Source organism: Giraffa tippelskirchi, chromosome 9, assembly GCF_054371585.1.
Source record: "Giraffa tippelskirchi isolate mGirTip1 chromosome 9, T2T-mGirTip1v1.2.pri, whole genome shotgun sequence".
In the NCBI taxonomy this organism is placed as follows: domain Eukaryota; kingdom Metazoa; phylum Chordata; class Mammalia; order Artiodactyla; family Giraffidae; genus Giraffa; species Giraffa tippelskirchi.
This window is the reverse complement of record NC_137283.1, coordinates 31,107,103-31,128,134: the sequence shown is the minus strand read 5'-3', so window position 1 is coordinate 31,128,134 and position 21,032 is coordinate 31,107,103. Positions and strand designations below refer to the sequence as shown.

Here is a 21,032-nt window from a genome sequence, read left to right as displayed (position 1 = left end):
CTAGAAATATGAACAAACACTGGAGATGGAGTTGTCTGGAAGACTTTTGTGGAGTCTCTAAGGGTATTCTGTAGAAGGGTCAATGAGAGCAAAAGCAGGAAGTTTTATCGAGAATAGTATATACACAACATTGTAAAGCGACTATAATAAGATTAAAAAACAAAGGTGAACAAATAATATAAAGAATCTGTGGCAGATAAGACAATTACCAAACTGAGAAGAGGCAATGGAGGGCCTTGAATGATAGGATAAGGAATTCAAGTTTAATTCTTTAGCAAGTTTCGTTAAGATTTTTGAGAACAAGATCAAGATCATTTACAGGCTAAACTAAATATATATATATATGTACACACTTAGCTAAAACCAATGCTCAGTAAATGTATTATTCATAATGTCTTTTATTTTAAACAAAACTAGCATGCTATCTCCCATTTTCTCTTTATGTATGCAAACAGGGAAGGTTTTATATATAAGCAGGGTTTGTTTTCTGTTACTTTTTCCGGAAACACTGTTTTCTCCATGTCCTGTGGCTTAAGTGTTTGTTCTTCATGATACCCCTCTCCGGAGTGTCCCCAAACACACAAGGGAATGGCCAAGACAGAAAGCTAGGCAGGCGTGGAAACCAGAAATCGCAACTGATTCTCCAGAGAAGAGGTAATGAAAAAATTCTTCGATTTCAAAGCTTCTGAAGGGCCTGGAGTTCAATTCACCCTGCATATTTTCACAGAGTGAAGCATGCTCTGTTCTCTTTAAGATACTGTGTGATAAATTACAGCAAAGTGGATGGAAGAAGAAAGCAAAAATGGGAATATAATAGTTAACACCTGTATCACATTTATTGTTATTTACCAGAAGAAAGCAATAATAAAGCAACTGTTTATGAAAATACTAACTTCTGCTAGAAGACTCTAAATTTCACCTAAGTCACTCCAACCAATTGGAAGTAGAAAATGTTGCCTTGAATAGTTTATCTCCTCTCCCTGCCTTTTCAGCCTCTATTTTGTCACAGGCTAAGTATTCCACCTTTTACAAAATACTCATATCAGTTAGCAATGTTCGCAGTTCCACCACCTGGATCCAGAAGTATGCGGCTGAAGCAGTCTCCAAGTTCTAATCCCAGAGTCATTACATCACTTCCTTCTTCCCCTGATTATCCTGTTGCCTCTTATGCCAGTTCTTTTGGCAGCTGCACCTGTGATTTAAGCATTTGAAAAGAGGAGAAAAAACAAATCTTAGTTATTCAAGTATTTTACAGCAAAAATGGCAAAAGGTACATGCTTCAGAAGGTGTAAAGTGGATTAAAAATTCTGGCCAGAGATTGCCCCCCACCCAATCATGATAAAAAAACAATAATAACCACAGTCACCACCGACTGGGCGTTTACTGATGACAGGGATGGATACAAGGGCTCTGAGCACGTGGTGAAGCTTACAATGTAAATAAGAGAGGGCGGGTGCTAGAATCTGCCTGGTCCACTATGCAACTTACTAGTTGCGTAGTGCTATGCTATGCGCAGTCGCTTCAGTCATGTACAACTCTTTGTGACCCTATGGACTATAGCCCACCAGTCTCCTCTGTCCATGGGATTCTCCAGGCAACAATATTAGAGTGGGTTGCCATGCCCTCCTCCAAGGAGTTGTATAGTATTGGGCATCAGTTCTCTCAGCTATAAAGTCACAGTATCTTATTCACAAGGCTACCATGAGGATTAAGTGATGCAAATTAGTAATCAATGTTAACACTTCCTTTTAAAGCATTTTCTCATTTCATCTTATGACCACCTTGTAAAGAGGGGACGGGCTCAGAGAGAACAGGCATCTGCTTCAGGTCACAGGGATAGGAAGCGGCAGAGCTAGATGTGAACCCGGACCTGCCTGACTTCATTACTCATCTCAACCACCAAATAAACACCACTGTAAGAACATAAAAATGTGTTCTTTCCTCTTTAAAGTGAAGTTGCTCAGTTGTGTCCGACTCTGCGATCCTGCGGACTGTAGCCTACCAGGCTCCTCCGTCCATGGGATTTTCCAAGCAAGAGTACTGGACTGGGTTGCCATTTCCTTCTCCAGAGGATCTTCCCAATCCAGGGATGGAACCCAGGTCTCCCACATTGTAGGCAGACACTTTACTGTCTGAGCCACTAGGGAAGTCCTTCCTCTTTAAAGTGTATTACTAGTTTGACACTAAGTTTTACAATGTTATTTGCAGAACCCCTCCTCCAAGGGTGAAAAAAAAAAAAAATTGCAAAAGAGTAGTGTAAGTCTGACTGAAAATCAATTTTGAGTTTTGTTTCATAGGAGCAACTCAAAGATAAAGCAAGTTCTTAATAGGTTTCAAGTGGTATTATATCTAAGGAGAATGGCTTATCCACCACGAAGGTAACTTTCAGAAAATGCTGACTAAAGTCCAAAGGACCCTGAGACTTTGTATGATAATGACTTAAAAATATCTTTCCTCCTATTGTCCATGTTCACCTGCCTATGTGATCGACCACTGCAGCCATCTGCTATGGACTCTCTTCAGCCAGTTCTTTGCCTACACCCTTTGGATAAAAAGGTTTCCCAACACCCTGCCCATTGGGGAGAACCTTGGATGTGTTGCTGTTGCCTGCATGGTCTTCAATCCATAGTGTCCTCCATGTGCTTCTGAGTCCCCCTCCCTCTCTCGTGCCAGACTTCCAGGAGGGGAGGAGTGTGACTGCCACTTGGTAGGGGTCACCCAAGGAGAACACCATCAGTGAAGAACACCAGTAAAATATATAATGCCAGTTACTTAAATTAACTGCAAAGCTGCAATAGTCAAAACTGTGTTCTTTCCATTGTCAAATGGAAAAAATACTTTTATAGTATGTTATTTCTGATATATGTATATATGCACAGATGGGTTTCCAATTAATAAAAATATTTTCCAGAGCAAAACATGACAGTGACCCAACATACTAAACCCAGAGACATACTGACATATTTAAAATGTGACCAAGTTCGGAGTTCAGATTACTGGGAAAAAGAATGAGTCACTGATCAGTGGTTAGCTACTTGGCAAAGAAATAAAATAGCAGACTTCTTGCTTCCTACTTACTTCTAAAATCCAAGCCTTTAATTCATCTATAATATGGAATATTTTTTTAATAAACCAGAAGTGGGAAGAAAGAGGCAAATAATAAGATTTGAAAAAGTCATTTCTAAGCAGACACAAAAGACCGAAAAAGAAATAAGGAAAAGATAACTAGATCTGATATTATAAAACTCTCAACAAACAAGAATCTACTCGCATTATTGTTAGGGGGCCCTGTTCCCCCTTCACTTGTTGGTTAAAAATAGTTTTTTTTTAAGTGTGTGGATAGCATTACACAGTGTACACACACATAGACATACACCCAATGGCTGGGAGCAGTTGGGCAGGATGAGAAGACTCGTTTCAGCAGGGGTTATTTAATTCGGCACACCCAAATGGAGTTCCTGTTCCGGGTCAACACCTCAGTGAGTGCCTGGGACAGAGATGAGGAAGATCTATCTTGAGGAACTCGGAATCCTCTAGGAGACCTAATGCTGTGTCCATGAGCGCTGTCAACCCGAGGCATCAAGAGATAAGGTTTGCCATGGATGTCACTGAACTGTGAGTGTCCAAGTGTGGCCTTCAAATAAGCAGCATCAGCATTGCCAAGGAACATGTCAGAAATGCAAATTCTCAGACCCCATCCAAGAGCTACTGAATCAGAAACTCTGGAGATGGGCTCAGTAATCTGTATTCTATCTTCCAGGTGATTGTGATACATGCTAAAATGTGGGAATCACTATCATAGACTTTTAAAAAGTTGTACATAAAAAATACTTTCTTTCCACTTGGTATCAGGGAAGGGCAGCTCCTGGTTTGTATAATTCTGGTCCACTTGTGCTCCTTTGAGATGAGTTTGAAATGTTACACTGCTTTACTCCATGGAGACTCCTTCCATAAAGAGTGTAACATTGCTCAAGCTCTATTCTAGATTTGGCCTTGACTCTCGAAGATTCTCTCGGGTTTGGGTTCTTGGTGTTCTTCTTGTATTTTGTTTTTTTAGGCAAAAATATGGACAGAAAAAAGAAAGGAAATGAAGGGAACTCTGGGGGTTTTGTGTTCCCAGGTGGCTCAGTGATAAAGAATATGCCTGCCAAGCAGGAGACGAGGGTTCAATCCTTGGGTTGGGAAGATCCCTTGAAGAAGGGAATGGCAACCCACTCCAGTATTCTTGACGGGAGAATTCCACAGACAGAGAAGCCTGGCAGGCTACAGTCCATGGAGTCGCAAAAGAGTTGGACATGACTTAGCACCAAACAACAACAAACAACATTTGGGGCTGTAGACTTGAATGTATGAGAGAATGGAGACGACATGAAAAATCTAGAACCAAAAACAACAACTACAGATCTAGAAAGGAGAAGCTTGATTTGGGGACAGATTGAATAAAGGTACTAAGAAAACCCTGAGCGACTTAAAGGGAAAGGAAAATTTGGGGATTGTCCTAGATTATGTGATAATTGAAACAAAGAGAGAAGACAAGATGGGGAAAAGGAGAAAATTGCAAAAGGATAGAATCTAGACATCTTAGTTCAAAAGAAATAAGATATAATAAATGAGGCAAAGAAAAAATGGCCAGCGATGAAAACTCAGGAGTCTATAATCTTAAATTTTTGTAATCATAATGACTGCCAATATGTCATAGAGTCTTTTGGCTAACTAAAGCTGTTTGGGAAATTATTATCCTGAAATCTTTCTGAAGGAAAAACTTAATTGTGTCTTTAGGCACCTGGCTGAAACCAGTCCAGATACAAATAAGTGAGCGAAAGTAAAATTAAGTGAATAATAAAACAGTTGGGTTTCCCAGGTGGCACAGTGGTAAAAGAATCTGCCTGCCAAAATGTAGGTTCAATCAGTCGGGAAGATCCCCTGGAGAAGGAAATGGCAACTACTCCAGTATTCTTGCCTGGAAAATCCCATGTTCAGAGGAGCCTGGTGAACTATAGTCCACAGGGTCACAAAGAGTTGGACACGACTGAGCAACTGAACCTGGATGCATTAAAACAGATGTCTTGTTTGATTAGCACCAAAGGTTGCATAGCAACGCACTGGTCATAGCAAACACCCTCTTCCAACAACACAAGAGAAGGCTCTACACATGGACATCACCAGATGGGCAACACCAAAATCAGATTGATTATATTCTTTGTAGCCAAAGGTGGAGAAGCTCTATACAGTCAACGAAACAAGATCGGGAGCTGACTGTGGCTCAGATCATGAATTCCTTATTGCCAAATTTAGACTTAAATTGAAGACAGTAGGGAAAACCACTAGACCATTCAGGTATGATCTAAATCAAATCCCTTACAATTATACAGTGGAAGTAAGAAACAGATTTAAGGGACTAGATCTGATAGACAGAGTGCCTGATGAACTATGGACGGAGGTTCGTGACATTGTCCAGGAGACAGGGATCAAGATTATCCCCAAGAAAAAGAAATGCAAAAGCAAAACGGCTGTCTGAGGAGGCCTTACAAATAGATGGGAAAAGAAGAGATGTGAAAAGCAAAGGAGAAAAGGAAAGATATTCCCATTTGAATGCAGAATTCCAAAGAATAGCAAGGAGAGATAAGAAAGCCTCCCTCAATGATCAGTGCAAAGAAATAGAGGAAAACAGTAGAATGGGAAAGACTAGAGATCTCTTCAAGAAAATGAGATACCGAGGGAACATTTCATGCAGAGATGGGCACAATAAAGGACAGAAATGGTATGGACCTAACAGAAGCAGAAGATATTAAGAAGAGGTGGCAAGAATACACAGAAGAACTATACAAAAAAGATCTTCATGACCCAGATGATCACGATGGTGTGATCACTCACCTAGAGCCAGACATCCTGGAATGTGAAGTCAAGTGGGCCTTAGGAAGCATCACTACGAACCAAGCTAGTGGAGGTGATGGAATTCCAGTTGAGCTCTTTCAAATCCTGAAAGATGATGCTGTGAAAGTGCTGCACTCAATATGCCAGCAAATTTGGAAACCTCAGCAGGGGCCACAGGACTGGATAAAGTCACTTTTTATTCCAATCCCAAAGAAAGGCAATGCCAAAGAATGCTCAAGCTACTGCACAATTGCACTCATCTCACACGCTAGTAAAGTAATGCTCAAAATTCTCCAAGCCAGGCTTCAGCAATACGTGAACCATGAACTTCCAGATGATCAAGCTGGTTTTAGAAAAGGCAGAGGAACCAGAGATTAAATTGCCAACATCTGCTGGATCATCAAAAAAGTAAGAGAGTTCCAGAAAAACATCTATTTCTGCTTTATTGACTATGCCAAAGCCTTTGACTGTGTGGATCACAACAAACTGTGGAAAATTCTGAAACAGATGGGAATACTAGACCACCCAACCTGCCTCTTGAGAAATCTGTATGCAGATCAGGAAGCAACAGTTAGAATAGGACATGGAACAACAGACTGGTTCCAAATAGGAAAAGGAGTACATCAAGGCTGTATATTGTCACCCTGCTTATTTAACTTATATGCAGAGTACATCATGAGAAATGCTGGGCTGGATGAAGCACAAGCTAGAATCAAGATTGCTGGGAGAAAAATCAATAACCTCAGACATGCAGATGACACCACCCTTATGGCAGAAAGTGAAGAAGAACTAAGAGTCTCTTGCTGAAAGTGAAAGAGGAGAGTGAAAATGTTGGCTTAAAGCTCAACATTCAGAAAACTAAGATCACAGCATCCAGTCCCATCACTTCATGGCAAATAGATGGAGAAACAGTGGAAACACTGGCAGACTTTATTTTGGGGGGCTCCAAAATCACTGCAGATGGTGATTGCAGCCATGAAATTAAAATATGCTTGCTCCTTGGAAGACAGTTATGACCAACCTAGACAGCATATTAAAAAGCAGAGACGTTACTTTGCCAACAAAGATTGATCTAGTCAAGGCTATGGTTTTTCCAGTAGTCATGTATGGATGTGAGAGTTGGACCATAAAGAAAGCTGAGTGCCGAAGAATTGATGCTTTTGAACTGTGGTGTTGGAGAAGACTCTTGAGAGTCCCTTGGACTGCAAGGAGATCCAACCAGTCCATCCTAAAGGAGATCAGTCCTGGGTGTTCATTGGAAGGACTGATATTGAAGCTGAAACTCCAATACTTTGGCCACCTGATGAGAAGAACTGACTCACTGGAAAAGACCCTGATGCTGGGAAAGATAGAAGGCAGGAGGAGAAGGGGATGACAGAGGATGAGATGGTTGGATGGCATCACCGACTCAATGGACATGAGTTTGGGTAAACTCCGGGAGTTGGTGATGGACAGGGAGGCCTGGTGTGCTGCAGTCCATGGGGTCGCAAAGAATCAGAGACAACTGAGTGACTGAACTGAACTGAACTGAAAGGTTGCATAGTGTTAGTTGCTCAGTTGTATCCAACTCTTTGGGACCCCATGGACTGTAGCCCACCAGGCTCCTCTGTCCATGGGGATTTTCCAGGCAAGAATACTGTAGTGGGTTGATATGCCCTCCTCCAAGGGATCTTCCTGACCCAGGGATCAAACCTATGATCCCCTAGAAAAGGGAATTGACACCCACTCCAGTATTCTTGCCTGGAAAATCCCCATGGACAGAGGAGCCTGGTGGGCTACAGTCCATGGGGTTGCAAAGAGTAGGACACAACTGAAAAACTGACAGTTGCACTTCCAAAAGTTGCATATGATATAAATGTAGTTGGTTTCTGTAAATTATACAGTTTCTGCAGATGAGATTTCTATCTCAGTGCAAGTACAGATACTCATCTGGGATGGCTGGCAGTGAGCAGACCACCAAATTTTTTAAGATGAAAGAAATCATATATTTATCAATGAAGGATATGCCCATACCAGTCTAACATCTTTCTTTTGGGCTGGCATCATATTGACTTAAGAGTTATCAACTCAAAGGGAAATAAATTAGTGATTAATAAATTCAGTTAGATAAGACAAAGCCCTTTAAAACATAGCTAAACACAACAACACAACAAACTAAAAAATTCTACAGGAGGTCCATAAGCAATCCAAATTAGTGAAAAAAGCCAGGTGTTATGCAGTAGGGCATGGTGGAGACTGAGCTAAAACTGGAGAGTCCATTACCTATCTCAAAGGAGAAACCAACACCAATTCAGCTTATCTGTATCATGCATATGCAGGCCCCATGTGGCTGGATCTGATGTTTCAAATGCTGCCAGATACCTGGATGTTATTGTGTGATATTTTATAATTTGTACAATAATACTCAAGCCAAACAAAACAGGCCTGCAGGATGGGTTTCAACAGGCAACTTCTTGGAGGAGGCAGCATTTGAGCCAAGAAAGAATATAGATTTTGTCCTTTATTTTCTGCTAGCAACTTCAAATCTGGAATCCCAAGCCAGAAGCATGTGATGGGGAGAGAATAAATATTAAAAAGAAAAAAAAACCACAAATTGAAACAGAGTACTTCATGATCTATGCTCTAGAAAATACAAAAACAATATCTCCAAGTTCATGAGAGAGAAAAAAACTTTTTTCCTTTAAGAGTAAATAATTTCTAAGTATGTTTATGGACATTCAGCGTTTTAGTTAGGAGCATCAGTAGAAAGAATGACAAGATTTCCAAGTTGAGTTTTAACTTCATATTTGAAAATCTGGTGGTTTACAGAACATCTCTGTCCTCCAATCAAGTGGGGAGGGGGAACTCCCATAACCTTTAGTTTCACCTCTTTAAGGTGAGTGTCACTGTGTCTCATCTGACCAGCCAAAAAGAGCCCTTTTCTGCTGAGATCCTGAAATTTCACCACAGATGGCATTCACAATATTTCACTGAGTCTAAGATGCACATTTTCTGATGTTTCCATATCTCTTACATCAGAAAGCATCTCACAATCAATAGTGTTTTATAGTAGCTGGCTGCAAGTGGGCGCACAAACACAGTCTAGTTTTTCATACCATTAGCACTTCCACTGGGCTCTGTGCACACACGCAGAGGTATTGCCATTTAAAATACCCTTTAAAGAATGACCAAGCAAAGAGGACAAATTGTGTTGGGTCTGTAAGAATTCTTTCTACTCTTTTGAACTTCCATACATTTCAAATGATTTCAAAAGAAAAAGATAAAAAAATGTCTTTTAAGAGAGATTACACTAAGAGTCAGCATGAAAGCAGACATTTATTATGTATGCAGCAAGGCACAAAAATGCAGCAGTACACAGCGAATTGATGTCAGTCAAGTGAATTTTTGTCAGCTGGATGATGCATTTTCACATTTTTCTTGCAGAGCATTTTATAGGACTACGCTGATGAAGTTGTGTGATATTTTGTATCTAAGATACATGTCAAGAGATGTCTATTGCAAGCCAAGCCAGGCAACTGAAAGCAGGAGAAGATGCCAATCCCTTGGAATAGACAAAAGACATTTCAAAGCAAAGACTGATGTACGAGACCACCATTCACAAACTGTGTCAGAGTTCACTTTGCTGCATATTTTTCTTTCTGAGTGGACATTAAAAACACCCACACAACTTAAAACTGATACCGATCAAGAACTGATTGAAAATGGAAAATGTAGTATTTACTAGAGTGTGGCAGTTTGATAATTATTACTGTGAATTTATCTTAACACCTTCTGCTCTAGAATCTAGACTCAAAGCTGAAGCATCCTCAGTTGACTAAAAGGCAGAGTATCTTGACCATGAAAATAATAAAACCAACACTGTAAGCTCCATGAGGTTAAGACTATACCTGTCTTATTCACTGCTCATGGTGCCTGACACATGGCAGCACTAAACAAATATTTATTACAAATGGGTAAATGGATGGATGAAATTCAGCCAACTCCAGGCAAAGCAGATTTGCTCAGTAGAATATTCCCTCAGAGGGCTTCCCTGGTCGCTCAGATGATAAAGAATCTGCCTGCAATGAGGGAGACCCAGATTTATCGAAAAGATTCCCTGGAGAACAGAATGGCTACCCACTCCAGTATTCCTGCCTGGAGAATTCCACAGACAAAGGAGCCTGGTGGGCTACAGTCCATGGGTCGCAAAGACTCGGACATGACTGATAGACTATCACTTTCACTTTGTTTTTTTCATATTCCTTCAGAAGGCAGGGAGAAGGGTCAGATGATTATTTAACTTTCATCCTCTTGTCTACTCTGAGTCTACATTCCACCTTTAATGCAGATTTTAAAAAGACTTCTCTTTATTCTTTTCAGACCAATGCTACTTTCTGACTGTCTAGCCACCATGGCAGCTGGGATTTGCTTTGACAACTGGTTACAGAGTGATAGCCCTAGCCTCTCTCAAAACAGCACCCTGATTCACCCCCTGCAGAGGTCTGGCTGCCTGGAGAAGAGCAGGTGCAGAAAGTGTTGATGTTGTGCCCAAGGGCAGACAGAGATCTCCTGCCCAATCTCATGTGACCTCTAGCACTCTCAGCCTGGCCCCTGCCACATGAAGACTCAGAGTCCCTCTAAATCACAGTTGAAAGTCGTCTTCAATTTAGAAGAATGAAATATTGTCAGTTCTGTATTACTAGGAGATTGGAATAAGGGGACATACATATATATGTATATATGTGAATAACTAACAATTATATTTGTGGATTTTTTTTGCAGGGGGCCATGCAAGACAGCTTGAAGGATCTTAGTTCATGGACCAGGGATTGAACCTGGGCCCTCAGCTATGAGAGTGCTAAATCCTAACCACTGGACTGCCAGTGAATTCCCTATATTGTTTTAGAATATAAATCTCTTTAAAGTAGAGAAAAAACAAGCTTACATGGAAATGGTTAAACTATCTTGAAAAAACTGTGGCTCTCTGATGGCATAACATATTGACTATTTTGTTAATGTAATATCGTGGCTAAATTACATACTAGATTTTAAAACAATGCAATTAAATATCAACCACCTGTGGCCACTGGACACACACCTTTCAGCCTCCATAAATGCCCTCATAGTAATGACTATAAAAAAATTTATTTCTATAACTTAAGCTGAAAGGAATGGAACATTTTTGTCTATCAGCAGTAGTAATAGTGAGTCATAACAAGAAAACTGAAATAACAGTAAAATATTCTAAAGCTCCATTTATTCATGGAGACATTAATCTTAAATTTATTATTGTCCACCTACCTAAAATATAAAGAGTATAATTGCAATAGCAGGTGGTATCCATTCATCTACTAAAAAAGAACTTTTTAAAGCCCTACAGAAGCACTTATCCACAAAGGACTGGCCTAATTAGGCCTCATTCTTATTTATTCCTGCAGCAGTTCCCTGGGGATCTCAGCTTGTCAATTCTGTGTGGCAGGAGTGAACAAAAGCTTGACCAGGGATGCTCAGGACTGAATTTCAAAGTCAACTCTACAACTTCTGAGTCTTTTCTTCTGGAAATGTTATTTAACATCTCTAAGCCTCAATTTCCTTCTTATAAAACAGGGAGAATAATACTACCTACCTTATAGGGTTGCTAAGGTGATTGTAGGAGTTAATTCATCTAATGGATGTGGCCCATACTAAGTGCTTCATAAATGTGGGCTGTTAGTATCCTTGTTACAGCAGTCATAGATTGTGTCTTTGAGGATAACCAATAATTTAGATCTACCGGTAACGCTGATGGGTTTCCCTCAGTTAGTGACAATTAGTGAAAATGTCCTGGTGTTAAAACGAACAGGGAACAGAGTTGGGAGCGATTTACTGTGGCCCTGTGTTCACCATTTCTCCCTCCTCCTACTTACAGGTTTAAGATAGGCGATGTTACTGTGACGAATGTCGTTCAAGAGCTGATCTCTGGGGGTCATTTCCACCAATGGAGGTGGCCTATTTCTCGGCACGGGTTTGAGCGTTTTGATCACATCTTTGAGGTTGGTTTTCTCAGGGGGCTCTCTGGCTTCCGGCATCCGAGATTTGCGCCGGATCCTCTTCAGCTTCACCACGCGGAAGGAGTCGGGGTCCGTCCTGTACTTCGGCGGCTGTGATGGCTTTTTCATCACTTCATTTTGTCGCCCGAAGGGGACTGCTTGGGGGTTGGGAGGTCGAGGAGGAGGAGGCTGGAGGAACTCCTGCGTCCTGGAATCCGGCATTGGTCCTCCCAGCATCTCCCACATCCCAGGGGGCAGCCCCAGCCCGTTCTCCAACATGGCTATTAACTTCCTCTGCTCTTTGAGCTGCTGCTGTTTCTGTTCTTCTTGCCTTTTCTGCCTTTGTCTATCCTGATTCCTGGTGAGCAGATTGGTTACCACCATTCGGGGACCCGGAAGCTCAAAATGGTAGCCCATCTTCAGGAGAGTGTTGTTCGCTTTCAAAAGCCTGGCTATTTCCATTTCAGCCTGGTGGCCCAGCATATGTCTCTGATTGTGAAACCGAAGTTCAGTGAGTGTCTCGTTGAACTGGAGACATCTCATGATGGCCACGATGCCCTTGCCTGTGATGAAATTGGACTCTATGTTGAGAGTGGTGATGCTCCTATTTTCACGCAACATGTTAGCCAAGGCGAATGCTACATTCTCATCCGCACCCACGTTCGCTAAACTGAAGGTTTTGACGTGTTTGTTTTTCTTCATTGCATTGACAAAGTCCAGCAACATTTCTTTGGGGATATTTTCAACGTTGTTCAGGTTGAGTTCTTTCATGTCAGGGTCATTTTGTCTCACTCGCCTTAAGCTCCCATCCAGATCCGTTTGGTTTCCAGAGGGCCTTGCACTTACCTTCAAAAAACTGGTATCTAGAGCTAACTTCTTGGGATCTAATTTTGATATTTTTTTCTCAATTTTTTCTTGAGCCTCTGGTCTGCCTTTCTGTTCCTCAGTTACTTTACTAGTTACCTGTTGGCAGGTGTTCTCACCATTTTTGATTTGCTCCTTTACCTCACCTTCCTTTCCTCTTTTTGTTTCATCACTCTCTTCACTGTCCTCTTTTCCTTCATCTTCTTCATCTTCTGCATCATCTTCTTCATCTTCCTCCTCATCTTCATTATTTTCATCATCATCATTATTTGTTTCTTGGACATTGTCACTGCCCTGTGATTCTCTTTTATGCGCAGCGATTTCACTGTTAAGTTTTTCTTTTAAATACTGGGACATATTTTTATTGCTTTTGTCTATTGCTTCATGCTGTTCTTGAGTTTTTTCCTAAAAGAGAAATTTAGAAAGGTTAGAATATGTAGCAGTGAAGAAATATGAAGAAGAGCAGTATCTATTGGAGATAATAAAAAGATTTATTACTTAGTGAAAAAAAGTAAGCAAATAAGCCCTAGGTATAGTATTCCATTTTTTACATGTGTATTTATGTGTACATATGAATATGTATACATGTACACACAATATATATATGTTTGTAAATGTATATGAAAAACAGACTGTTGTAATGTTTATCAAATTAATAGTTATCCTTGAGGAAGAGAGGTAATTAAGATAATTGAGGAAGGGATGGGGGGATTTTAACTTTTCACATAATTCTAAACTGAGATTTTTTTTCTGAAACAAAGTATGTCTTTGTTAGTTGTTTTACAAGCAAATACAACCAAAATAAAGGTAAATTTTTATAGGCATACACAGGCACAAACACACATTTTTTGGTTGTGTTTTTCTCATCCTATGTATTAAAATGAAACCCAGTTAATTTTGTTTTCAGACCCTCTATTGTTTTTAAAGATAGTGTTCAGTTCCAGAAGCAGTTAAAAGTTATTTTTGAAAACCTTATGGAATTATTTATCCATTCACTGAAGTCTTTGTTTTGTATACAGCTGAATAGGAATTTTGTATTCAATAGCTCTGTGTTACATAATTTCCTTATTGGCCTAACTAAAATTTACATACCTAATATGTTTGCCAAGCTAATATCATGTGCACAACAAATTTCCCTGAAAATAAAAGATATTGAGGGAGGAATGAGAGCAGTTTGATATTTTGGAATATACCAAAACCCTTGTCTTTGATTTTTTGTCTGCTTAGCTCTGTGAAAACTGCCCAGATACTTCAGGCACAGGCTTTCCAGTCCAGTTCCTTTAGAAGGAAAGTTCTAGGAGGCAAAGCCAGCTATAAAAGGGGACAAAATTAACAGAGATTTAGAAAAAAAAAAACTGCTTAGTTTGGAAAGGAAAATAATAGTCTCTTATCAATAATGCTTATTAGATGTTTACACATTAATTACACACTTTCCCATAAAGGATGTGTACCTCATAGGTGTCATTTTGAGAGCTGGTGTAGCAGTTTGACACAGAGGCTTATGTGAGCAAGAACTTAATCTGTGGAGGAGGAAATGGGTAAAGGGGGTAAATTATATGGCTACAGATGGAAACTAAATTTTTAGTGGTGAGTATACTGTATATGGATCTTCCCAGGTGGCTCAGTCGTAAAGAATCTGCCTACCAATGCAGAAGACATAGAAGACATGGATTCAATCCTTGGGTCAGGAAGATCCCCTGGAGGAGGAAATAGCAACCCACTCCAGTATTCTAGCCTGGGAAATTCCATGGACAGAGTACCTGGCAAGCTACAAACCATGGGGTTGCAAAAAATCAGACATGACTTAGCAACTGAGAATAATACTGTATGTAGAAACAGAAGCGTATAATGTTGTATACGTGAAACTTGTGTTATAAACCAATATTATTTCAATTAAAAAATAAGCCTAAAATTAAAAAAAAAAGAAAGACCTTGATTTTTCTGTTCATAACATTATAGGTTGGAATTGACAGTTGACAGGTAAACTACCTAAAGTTTTCTCTGCATTTCTCATTTGTCTCAGCAGGGGGAGCCGATCATTAAGCTGTTTAAATTATACAAAAGGAAGAAAAAGTGTTAAAAGTACCCAAGTTTGTTTTCCTCAGAAATTGGTATTCATGTAGAATTGGCTTTTACTCGAGTTGTAAACTGTCTATAAACTGTATCTTAAACTCTAACCTGATCAAGCCAGCAACTTATTTTCTTAAGTGCAGTACGTGTTTAAACTCTCCTGACCATGAAATCAGTTTATAACTTTCCTAAAATTTCAGCTAGTGTGATGGTAATGTGACAAGATGTATCTACCAAAAATAAATCAGCAGGCATAACTAAAAGAGACTTTACCTCTGAGGATCTCTGTTTGCTTTTTGCCAAGTCACTTTTAAGTGAAATATTAAAAAAAAATATATGCTGATATGCACTTCTAGTTTTCATATAAAGAACATATTTAAAGAAAGAACTATCTTTAAAACAGCTTAATAGAATCAACTTCTAAATTCACCACTGATACCCAATGCACTGTGGTAATGTTGGATTTTTTGTTACTGGACTTGGTTTAATTGCAGGGTGTGTGGCTGAACTTCAGGGGGACTGTGACACATTTGAGACTGTATGTGAAATAGTGCATATGTCCACATGTGCCAGAAGGAGGACAAAGAGCTTTCTTCAGCATCGTAAAGGGTCCTGTGAGTTGAAAAAAAGCATAAAAGACAAACGCTTCTGGGTTATGAGTTAATTCATTAAATATTAATTTCATGCCTACAGAATACAGGTTTTCCTGCACAAGAAACCCCCAGCAATTTTTTAAAAGAGATATTTACAAGAAATTACCAGTTTTTTCCTCCCAATTATACTATGTAAGTGTTCTAGAAAGTTCTGATCTGGCATAGGATTAAATGTTATGATTTATGTATAAACGTCAACAAAACAAGACAAAACATGGAGTCTTGAGAAAAGACAACAGGGACACGCATCAGCCCAGGCCAGGAAGCCATTTCTCCCTTGTACAAAAATCCCCAGTTACCTTGGTTGGCACAAAGGTGACAGGAACACGTTCGTCTTCCAGCATGCGTCTGGATGCCTTTTGCCAATACATATAATCAACAAGAGATTTATGGTCGAAGTTCCCTGTTGGTGGCTTGTCGGTCTGATCCTTCTGAATCATTCCCACAGGAAGCCTGGGGTCAGGGGCCATCACCTCCATTTCCGACTGTAGTTCTTTGAGCTCTTCTGGGGACAAGTTGGCCAAGATTTCATCTTCATCAATCTCCCCATCGATTTCTTCTTGATCTGAATTCCTGCTATGTTCTGACATGACTCTCTTCAATACTATTCTATCTTACTACAAGAGGAGAAATAATCAACAAAGATTTAAAAACAGAAAAAACTCTCTCAAGAAGTTCCCCCAGTTAGTAAGTGTCCCAGGTCAATACCACCTTGAGGAGATTTCCCTCCCCACCAAGAACCCCAGTGGTGCTTGCTGAGCTGCTAGGGGTGACTGCAACTAAGTTCATGCCATAACTATATTAAGCAGAGCTTGGTTGGGGAGGGTCAGTTTATGGAACTACTATGCTCCTCTCTTCGGCAGCTTGAGTCAGCTGTGCAAATCCATCTGACATTTCAGTACAGCTGCTTAGGTTTGCCAGTGAGTAACAGGCCTCCCAAACTTCTACAGGAGTAAATTCTTAGTTCTCTTCCTATGAGGCCTCATATTGTCCTACAAAAATTCACGCAGCCCATACACACACCCAAGTACTGCAGGGGAGGCCACTTCTTATTTCAGTGATGAAAGCAACTTACAATATTCAGAAGAAAAATCCAAACAGCGACTTGAGGTCTACTGAAGTGAAAAATTCACTTGAAGGTGAAAATCAAGATCTCAGGGCTTTCTTCACTACCATGAGACTCTGGAAGCAAATAAAACCGCACACAGGCGAGCAGAGGTCTGGCTATGTTACTCACCCACTGCGTAAGCTGAACCTCTGCAAGACGTCCTTATTTGCATCCAGATCCTGTGATCTAACAGATGGGGATGAGCAGCACTTGAATTTCCACTATGAGTGAGGAGTTTAATATTTTAAATAATTTGTTTTTCTTATTAAATATCCATTAAGCCAGGAAAAAAATGTAAATGGATCTAAATTAAAATATTAAAAAACTCAAACTTTAAAGTACTGGAAGCAATCATGAAAATATTTTCTTTTTCATAACTTCAGAGGACAATATGGCATTATTTATCCAAATGACAAATGCATACTCTCTTTGACCAAATGCATACTTTCAACGTGGAGGAATGTATTCTACAGATATACCCCCCGCGTGGGTGAAATAATAGATGTGTAAGATTATTCAACATAGCAAACTACGAAGCAGTGTATTGTATGCTATTATTTGTATCATGAAACGTAAAAACAATGTATGTATATATATTTACACAAACTTTATCAACAGATCCTTGGAAAGATACGCAAGAAACCAATACTAGTGGATGCTGTTGGAGAAAGAAATGGGTTGTCTTAGAAGTAGGACTAGGAAAATAGACTTTGTTACTGTATACCTTTTGTAACTGCAAATTTTGAAACTTATAAATATAGTGCCTACTCAAAAATATAGATTTATTGTATAAAACTTAGGCTAACATATGGAAGCATAAAATTTCCCCTTATTGCACCACTAAGAGCTACCACAATAAACATTTTGCTTTATGACTCTAGTCAGTCCTTTTTTCCAGGCATATAAACTCAATAATCTTTTGTCATCTGTTTTTTAACTTACAAAATCATGTGTTTTTTTCTAGGCAATAATATATTCTACTACATTATTTTTAATAACTCCCTGTTAAGATTCTTTATATGGAAATTCCATAATTAATGTAACCAGTCTCCAATTATTGAATATTTGGACTGTTTTTGATGCTCACAAGCACTTTTTCAGTAAATATCCCCTGTAGTAAAATACTTATACACATGCAAGTTTATTTCTTTAGGATAAATCGAATACATACCAAGAAGTGAAATTGCCAGGTCAAAGAACATGAGGAAATTTAGGGCTTTTCATATGTATGGCTAGGTGATCCCCTCAATATTATTATAACCCATCCTAATACATGTATATTATTTGCAAATTATATACACGTGTTACTATTTCAATATCATCTATAATATATATTATACATAAATATAAAATATACATTGTCAAATAATATATTCTTCTATATATATCTATAATGTTTATAAGTATAAATGAATTTAAATGTATATAGACATCTGTATAATAAAACATATGGAAAAATTACACGTGAGAAGTTTTAAATGGACATTCTAATATTTTCTTTCTACCCTAATGGCTTGTTTTGAACACCCCAAGATCAAGAGGGTTTTCATATATATGGCTACATTTTTCCCCAGAAAGCTATTACCATTTACTTGGAATGATCACTTTTAAAGTATAGAACACAGATACATAATGGCAGCTTACTCTTGGCCTCTTCTCTGTGGAGACTTCCTCTTTCACCCGGTCCTGTAAAAGGGAAGTAAAAGCTTGGCCTCAGTGAGGAGAGAGGTAGAACACTTTACCGACAACTGATTTGCAGACCATCATTTCAGAGGCTTAGCTTGCAAAACAGTGATCACAAAGAGTCGGACAATACTGAGCACGCACACACACGAGCGCGCGTGCGCATGCCCACGCGCACACACACACACACACACACGTACACGTGCACGTGCGCGCACGCAGACTGTACCAAAAACAGTTTTGTGCTCAAAGAGGTTAGGACATGTTATATTCTGCAATTGTCTTTTAGAGATTTGTAAAGCACATGAACTTTTAGACTCTGAGAAACAATATGTGAAAGAAACCCATTTATTTAGCCCAATACTCCCCAACTTTATTTAGTTAATTCAAGCTTTTTTTTTCTTTTAAAAATCACTAATATCCTTGCAATTACTTTCCAAAATTTGTACTTTGGGAAATAATGATATAAATATAAAAGCAAAAGATCTGTAATCAGTCTGCTGGATTCAAACCACAGTTCCACTCCTAAGTAACTGCATGATATTTGGCAACTTACTGACCCCTAATTCCTCATCATATAAAAGATATCTGAGAGTAATATTCACCATATGCTATTAATGATAGAACTAAATGAGGATACAGATAGATATTGATGTTCAGTTCAGTTCAGTCGCTCAGTCGTGTCCGATTGTTTGAGACCCCATAGACTGCAGCACGCCAGGCCTCCCTGTCCATCACCAACTCCCGGAGTTTACCCAAACTCATGTCCATTGAGTTGGTGATGCCATCCAGCTATCTCATCCTCTGTTGTTCCCTTCTCCTCCTGCCCTCAATCCTTCCCAGCATCAGGGTCTTTTCCAGTGAGCCAGTTCTTCGCATCAGGTGGCCAAAGTATTGGAGTTTCAGCTTCAACATCAGTCCTTCCAATGAACACCCAGGACTGATCTCCTTTAGGATGGACTGGTTGGATCTCCTTGCAGTCCAAGGGACTCTCAAGAGTCTTCTCCAACACCACAGTTCAAAAGCATCAATTCTTCAGCACTCAGCTTTCTTCACCGTCCAACTCTCACATCCATACATGACCACTGGAAAAACCATAGCCTTGACTAGATGGACCTTTGCTGGCAAAGTAATGTCTCTGCTTTTAAATATGCTATCTAGGTTGGTCATAACCTTCCTTCCAAGGAGTAAGCGTCTTTTAATTTCATGGCTGCAATCACCATCTCCAGTGATTTTGGCACCCCCCAAAATAAAGATATTGATGTAGATATATAAATTAAGTAGGATGGTGCATGGCACAGAGCAAACCCTCAATACATGTTAAATATTACCAGTTTCATATTTCACGGATAACCACAGAAACATTTGAAGAAAAACAAAGGCAACTGTAAAATATAATACATTTTATAAACCACTTCCATAACAGAAACCATTGTATTAACGGCAATAAACAAGAAAGGTTTAAAAAATCTTGTTGCTCTTGCAGAAAGCAACTCAGAGGCTTTTAGGTGGAATTGTGTATAGGATTCCCAGGTTTCTCAGTGAAAAAGAATCTGCTTGCCAATGGAGATATGGGTTCAGTCCCCGGGTAGGGAAGATTGTCCAGAGAAGGAAATGGCAACCCACTCCAGTATTCTTGCCTGGGAAATCCCATGGACAGAGGAGCCTAGTGGGCTATAGTCCATGGGGCTGCTGCAAAGACTTGGACAGGAGTGAGCAACCGAGCAGGTTTATAAAGAAAATAGAAAATCACTATTTGCATGTAAATAGGAAGCTATCCTGAGAAAATGATCTGAATTGTTGCTTGTAAGCTTTCAGATTCGTATTACTATTCTGGTGACCAAATGCTTTTGATGATCATGCAGATTTAGAAATCTCAGGAAGGGACACTGCCTCAGCTCACTTCCATCTTGCTGAATGAGTTTGGAAAGGGCGTACATCTCTCCCAGCTGCTTGCATGGTGCATTTCATCCGTATGCTGACAGGAAGAGTTTTGCTGGTGTAATTAGCCTCATTTGACGCACAGATGATTTAGCTGTGCTTTCTCTTAATGATGTTCTGCTGCTGCCACCTCAGCAGCTTCTCACATCAGAATCCAGCTATGATGCCAAGAGAGCAACAAGCTGTAGGATCACCGATTGACTTTAATAGTCACACAGGGCATCACAGATCAGAATCTCTGCCAGAGGTTTATTCAGTGCCTGGGACCCCCACCCCATTAGAAGTTACTAAATCAGAATTCTCAAGTTTGGATCCAGGAATCTCCATTTCTTGGGGAAGCTCTTCAAGTGATTCTGGTGTATAAATGGGTATGAGAGGGAATTCCTTGTGGTCCACTGGCTAAGACTTCATGCTCCCAATTCAGGGGCCTGGGTTCAGTCCTGGTCAGGGAACTAGATCCCACATGCTGCAACTACAGAGCACACAAGCCACAATGAAGACCCAGTGCAGCCAAATAAATAAATATTTTTAAAAAATGAGTATGAGAATCCCAGCACCATTGCAAGCCACTCATTTTAAAGATCAGGCTCAGAGACCTTTAGAAACTTTGCCTTTGCTGAGGTTCAGAGCATGCTACCTCAAAATATGGCACCTTGGCATATTGAATAGTTTAAGCTGGAGGACTTTGAGAAAGCATGTGCAGGAAGGACTCTTTGACCTCCCTCTTCATCCCTGAAGCAGGTCATGAGACCCTCCTGTAAGAGAAGTGACCTTACCTCTGAAGACAGAGGCACCAAGATGAATCCAAACAGGCCCTAGTTGACTACATGT

At 39.8% G+C, this 21,032-nt stretch overlaps 1 protein-coding gene across 5 annotated transcripts; it reads right to left on the bottom strand.

Annotated features, from left to right (window-relative positions):
- Positions 1–811: 811 nt before the first annotated feature.
- LMOD3 (leiomodin 3) lies at positions 812–16,713 on the bottom strand. 5 transcript variants are annotated; one of them, XR_014064908.1, is made up of 4 exons: positions 15,769–16,272; positions 7,669–13,151; positions 7,345–7,460; positions 812–2,009 (listed from the first exon to the last, which is right to left on the bottom strand). XR_014064908.1 is itself a non-coding variant. In XM_081528423.1 (4 exons), the coding sequence occupies exons 2-4, from the start codon at positions 16,057–16,059 to the stop codon at positions 1,166–1,168; spliced, it is 1,710 nt and encodes a 569-aa protein (XP_081384549.1). In that variant the 5' UTR covers positions 16,060–16,086; positions 16,545–16,713; the 3' UTR covers positions 812–1,165. The 5 variants fall into 5 exon arrangements, 1 of the variants encoding a protein (XP_081384549.1); XR_014064910.1 differs by having other exon boundaries at positions 812–1,547; positions 7,388–7,460; XR_014064909.1 differs by having other exon boundaries at positions 7,345–7,475; positions 7,683–13,151.
- Positions 16,714–21,032: the final 4,319 nt, after the last annotated feature.

Excerpts from the sequence above, each read along its gene's own strand:
- LMOD3 (XM_081528423.1), bottom strand. The coding sequence starts at position 16,059 with ATGTCAGAACATAGCAGGAATTCAGATCAAGAAGAAATCGATGGGGAG. Across the intron at positions 13,152-15,768 it reads TCACCTTTGTGCCAACCAAG|GAAAAAACTCAAGAACAGCA; the intron begins GTAACTGGGGAT and ends TTTCTCTTTTAG. Across the intron at positions 1,193-11,759 it reads ACATCGCCTATCTTAAACCT|GTGCAGCTGCCAAAAGAACT; the intron begins GTAAGTAGGAGG and ends CTTAAATCACAG.